The sequence below is a fragment of the Morone saxatilis genome, unplaced genomic scaffold, assembly GCF_004916995.1.
Source record: "Morone saxatilis isolate NCDOM2014 unplaced genomic scaffold, NCSU_SB_2.0 Contig23, whole genome shotgun sequence".
Taxonomy (NCBI): Eukaryota; Metazoa; Chordata; class Actinopteri; family Moronidae; genus Morone; species Morone saxatilis.
This window is the reverse complement of record NW_023339796.1, coordinates 7,279,760-7,285,200: the sequence shown is the minus strand read 5'-3', so window position 1 is coordinate 7,285,200 and position 5,441 is coordinate 7,279,760. Positions and strand designations below refer to the sequence as shown.

Genomic DNA, 5,441 nt, shown 5'->3' with positions numbered 1-5,441 from the left:
GACAAAGAGGGGAAGGAATTGGTGGGAAGAGATGTAGAAAAAAAAAGCAGATAAAGAATGGTGAAAAAATGTTCCCCTTGTATAAAGGCAGTGGCTCTGTCTCCTTGACTCAGAGTGCTGTCTGCTGCCTCGTCTGTGTATGTTAGAAACCCCACCTCCCCCAGTGCTTCTCTCCTCCCCTCCCCTCCCCTCTTCACTCAGTCTTCAGCCAAAGAATCCCAGGCAGCGTTTAATTGCAGAGTGCATAGGCTTTAGTTGGACTAATGAGCTCAGCACCGGAGCTGGGACTCTTTCACGCACTCTCTGACTGATAGAAACCCATATGGAGTCCTTTACCAGAGGAGCCTCACAAGGCGGCTGGATTTTAGGCGGAAGGGAAAGAAGGAATTCATAAATTCAGGTACAGCCGACTATGTGAGAGAATATACCAGAGGCAAGAGACGGAGTAAGAGGTGGAGAAAGAGAGGAGAGCGGGAGAGGGGAGGGGAGGAAACGGGAAATACACAGCCAGAGCGAGAGAGAGAGAGAGCGAGAGACTAGAAGCCTGCAGCAGCAAATGAGACAGAACAACGAGGCGGGAGAGGTAGTAAGAGAGACAGAGAGGGAGGGAGGTGGAGTGGGGCCCCGTGTAGGAGAGAGGGCTACAGGGTGAGGAAGAAGAAGGAGTAGAGAAAAAGTTAGGAGAAGTAGAGAAAGAGGGTCCAGGGAAAGAAAAGAACAGGCGCAGAGATTAACAACTACAGAGGAGAAGAAGAAAAGGAAACAACAGACAGGAAGGAAGGGGAGGGAGAAGTCTTGAGTAGAGAGGAAAAAAAAGAGCTGAAGAAAAGTTTTCTTGTGGGAAGACGCAGATGAGGAAAACAGAGCGAGTGAATGACTGGGCTAAAGAGAGCAGTGACGGGAGGAAACCAGTTGTTTTCTAAGGCGTATTCCACACAAGCCTCTGGACTTCTTTGGACATGTACACAGAAGGCGCACAAACAGCGGGACACCACCGATATCTTCAGCACATCAACACCTCCACCCCCTGCCCCTGCCAGCATTGCGTCCACTATGAGCAGCCAGCGTATGGCCATCGTGGTGGGCCGGGACACCAACCAGCATCGGCCAGACAGACAGACCACCCATCTCTGGACTGCAGGAGAGACATCCAGGCTCCTCGGGTTAAAGACGTAGGAGGGAGAGCTTTCATAGTGGACAGAGGAGAGAGAAGCGGTCATCGTAGCCCACAGAGAAGGCCTGTGTTCGCAGGGCCGGGCCCTTACAGCCAGTCAGATGACTTGAGCCAAGTTTGCCCCTGGGAGTTGAACCCTGCCCAGTGGAACTACCCGCCGGAGCCTGGGGTGAGACACTACCCGTCTGTCAGGGAACAGTGTGGCTGTGTGGTGCGCAGCGACACCAGGGCACACCCCTTTAATGCCGGGATACCACATCCTCTCCCCCATCTTCAGGTCAAAGGTCAAGGGTACAGGCACAGGAGGACTGTCAGGTATGTCTCCGTAGATGAGGAGGAGGAAGGTTCTGGATGCACCTCTGAGAATTATCATTTGGAGCCACACAATCACCATTTACATAAGCCAAATGGCCACTGTGGACCAATGGCTGTGTTCTTTGAGGGAGGGGAGGAAAGAGATAGCCATCAGGACCGGGCCAGACTGAAGGGTGGATCAGAGGAGGGCTGTAATGGACGCGGTGGCGATCACAAAGGTTTCTTCCCTACTGAAGTCCCACAAAAACACTTGAACCAAAGCAGACAGAAGGGGCTGTGCATCCCCCCCTCTGGCATCACCAGTTCAGAGCTCTTAAAATCGACAACCAACGACCACCAGCGGCAGGGTTCGGAGGTAGTGAAACAGAAGAGGAGACAGGATTTGGTGAGGGATCAAATCAGACAAGTGGTGACAGATCTGGAGGATGTGTTGGGGGGCTTGAAGCAAGTTCATGTGGAGATGAAAGAGGTAGGAGGGTCTATTATTATAGATGTCTTTCTTTATGTGTACATCAGGTGTACCAAACATAATGGTTTTTGGCAGGTGCAGACGTCCCAGCCTTCAATCGATGCTCCCCTGTATATTGTGACATTTAAAACAATTAACACAAAACTCAGATGCTGGCGAGAAGTGCAGATCAGTTTGACACGGGTCGTGTATGTGTGGGTACATGTTCATAAGAGCGTATCAGTATGTGTGTGTGCATGCTGACTGCATTGTTTGTGACTCACTCATCATCTCTTACCGAAGCGGTGATTGAGAACAATTTGCACTGACCTTTTGCAGAACGCCTGCCGAAATTGGCAGCGTTCCGGTGAGCACATTAAAAAGGCTGGCTTGAGACTGTTACTAAATTATGCCTTGCTCTTACAGTATCCATTTTGCATGCAGCTGTAAAACAGCATTGATTCATGAGTGAATGCATCTGGCATTGTATTGTAAGCAACAAATAAAAAAGCTCCATGATTGTGAATTGAGACAGTTGGAAACAGGACATTAAATAAACTAGCTTTCATTTGAATGATGGCTGAATTCTTGAGTATTGGTGCAGTTTTAGCACAGTTTAGTTTTGTACAGCACTTTGTAAAATTGTTAAGAAAAGTGCTATATAAATAAAGTCTTCTTCTTATTATTATTAGTTATAGACCCACTTGTGGTTATAAATACAGTAAGTACTCAGATCCTTTACTTTAGTACGTATAGCCTATTACTATTATAATGTAAAAATGCCCCACTGCAATGAAAAGTCCGGCATTTAAATCCTACTTACATAAGAGTACAGATGTTCTAAATGTACTAAAACATTAAAAAATGAAAATACTCACTGATTAAAAATGGCCACTGTTACTATTATATAATCATACATGACATCATTAGATTGTTACTACTCATGTATCAATGAATAATCAGCACGTGTCTGTTATAGCTGGTTGAGGACACCAAGTCTGTGTTCACTTTCTTTCTTTTTGTTATTTTATAATGTTTTGTAAAAAAGTGGAGAGATTTGCCTCTATTCTATTATGAGAAACCATCTGAGAAGTTAAGATTGGTCTCTTTGGTGGTTCTGCTCACATTCATTGATATTCTGAAATGTAACAAAGTGCAACAACTAAACCAAAACAAATTCAGAAGCACTGGTTTAAATATTTAACAATACGCTGTATTTTACAAAGGTATGAAATGTATTTTTAATGTAAAATCTTAATCTGAAAAGAAACTGATGACTATAGAGACATGTAGTGGAGTAAAAAGTACAATATCTCTCTGAACTGTAGTGAAGTAGAAGTATAAAATGGAATTAAATGGAAATATAATAAAGTACAAATACTGTTCTTTAGTAGCTTAATTTCTTCCCAACTCTTCTTTATTTTTATTCAGGTGGTCGAACAGATTGATCGTCTCACAGCCAGTATCGACCTCAGTGAGGAGACGCCTTGTATCACTCAGGGGTCATCCAGTAACTTTCATGGCTCAGTTCATCCAATTGACCTCAGATTGGCCCTGCTGACCAATCACAAGCCCGTACCAGTCCAGGTGTCACAACACATCGATGAAGACCGCATCATTTTAAGAACTAACTCTCCCTCCCCTGTTCATATGGCGTCAGTTGTCAAAACCAGCCGCTTCACTCCACCCAACCACATCAAGGACATCAACCACGACAGGTCAGGTCTGAACGGCCACCCGCCTCACCTGTATCCCTCCAGAGACCCCAACCACACTGGCCAAACTCACCCCGAACCCCACCAACAGACCCTAGACCCTAAGGTCATTATTGGTAACAGCGCCACCAATTCAAAAACTCAGAAGCCTCCTATGTACCCTCAAAATGGGCGATGTGGGAAGGGCCCGTACCTGCCTCCCAAGCCAGTGAGGATCCCCACCTACCCCGGGAGAGGCCGCCAGAACACCAGCATGGTGTGAAGGAGGGGGGTGGTCTGCCCCAGTGCCATGGGGGCCTGAAACATGAGACCCTGCTGCAGTGAGTGGAGGTCAGAGTGGGACCAGGCAGGGGAACAACTCATGGTGAGTTCAGATACAAGAGGACTTTTTTTTTTCTCCTTTTACTGTGTTGATGTTTCCGTCAGTGCTCACAGCTGATGACGTTTGCTGTGTTTACTGGCAGCGTAGTTTTCAAAGTCAGTAAATGAACTGCAGTGTTCCTCCCTACTACAAAAAAGGGTTTATGTGTGTGTTTGATGTGTGTGCGTGTGTGATGTCTGTGTGTGGGCGGCGGCGGAGGAGGCGTAATGTGTCTGCTTTTGTTGATGTCACATGATTTCCCAGTCTTCACTACACTGCAAAATGTGTGTTTCTTGGCAAGCGAAATGAGAAACGAGTGTGGATTCTTCAGTTTGGTTACACATGTGGTCAGAATCAGCTAGCAGGGTGAGAACATTTCACTTGCTGAAGTAAAATTCTTACATTGCCAAACAAGATCAACCATTGGTTGTTAATTATTTTAAAACACAATTTGCCAAATAAGGTGAGTTTTAAGTAAGCAGCTCAATCTTTTCTCACTTTATTTAGAGGAATCTGAAGTCAGACAAGATAATAAAATCTTAAAACAGACTTCTTTTTGCAGTGTAACTTAGTCACCACTTCGAGGGAACTGAGAGTTGGCAGGAGCCCAGATGTTTCTGGCTAAGGAAGACCCCACAGCCGCTTGACTCCAATCATGTGACACAAAAGAGTCGTAATTATATTTACAGGATGATCATAGCTCTGACTCAGAATTGGCATAATTTACAGCAAGGGGTTGATGAGGAGGAATTAAACCTTTCTTCTTGTGCCACAGTCAGATGTATCATTACTGACTGTGAACTAGAAGCAGACTTAATAACAAGATGACATCTGTGAAAAAGTCCCTCCAGCAGAGGGGAAAATCAAGTACATACAGTTGAGTATTCCCCCCTAAAAATTCCACCTTTGCAGATGCTGCAGAGACAGACGTGAATGTTTCTGTACTTCCCTCTTGTGCAGAGTATGCGTAACTGCAATCTATTTTTTTGGCCTCTCCGAGTTGGGCAAGCACAATCTGGTTTTAATCATAAAAACCCTCTGGCCACGTGCCAGAATGGAGTGAGGCAAACTCTTGGTATATTTGTGACGTCCATATAAACATAAGCACCGCTGCACAGAAAAACAGCACTTAACATTATGCTGCAGCTTCAGGTTGAGGCTGGCAGACAGAGAAACGGGTCGAAAAAAGTGCATGTGCTTAAGCTTTCGTTTTTATAGTGAGACAAGCGTTTAATTAGTTGTAAGTGTATAGCTTGTATGTTTAACGCAGTCCTTTCTCTTTACTTTCAAATACTTTCAAAGCACTGATGCTGTTGACATTTTAAGGGCCTGAATCATTTGAATTAGTCACCCACAGCAGGTTCAATGTTAAAATGGCTAGCACAACAGATTTGGTGCTAAGCAACCCAGCCACACACACACACACAC

The 5,441-nt window shown here is 45.2% G+C and overlaps 1 protein-coding gene across 1 annotated transcript in view; it reads left to right on the top strand.

Moving 5' to 3' along the window:
* Positions 1-216: 216 nt before the first annotated feature.
* Positions 217-5,441, top strand: part of LOC118334951 — a gene marked incomplete in the record, with an annotated part of 6,067 nt that continues 842 nt past the window's right edge. Inside the window, 2 exon segments of the mRNA XM_035671057.1 lie at positions 217-1,958; positions 3,369-4,016. Coding sequence (XP_035526950.1) covers positions 960-1,958; positions 3,369-3,914 — 1,545 coding nt within the window.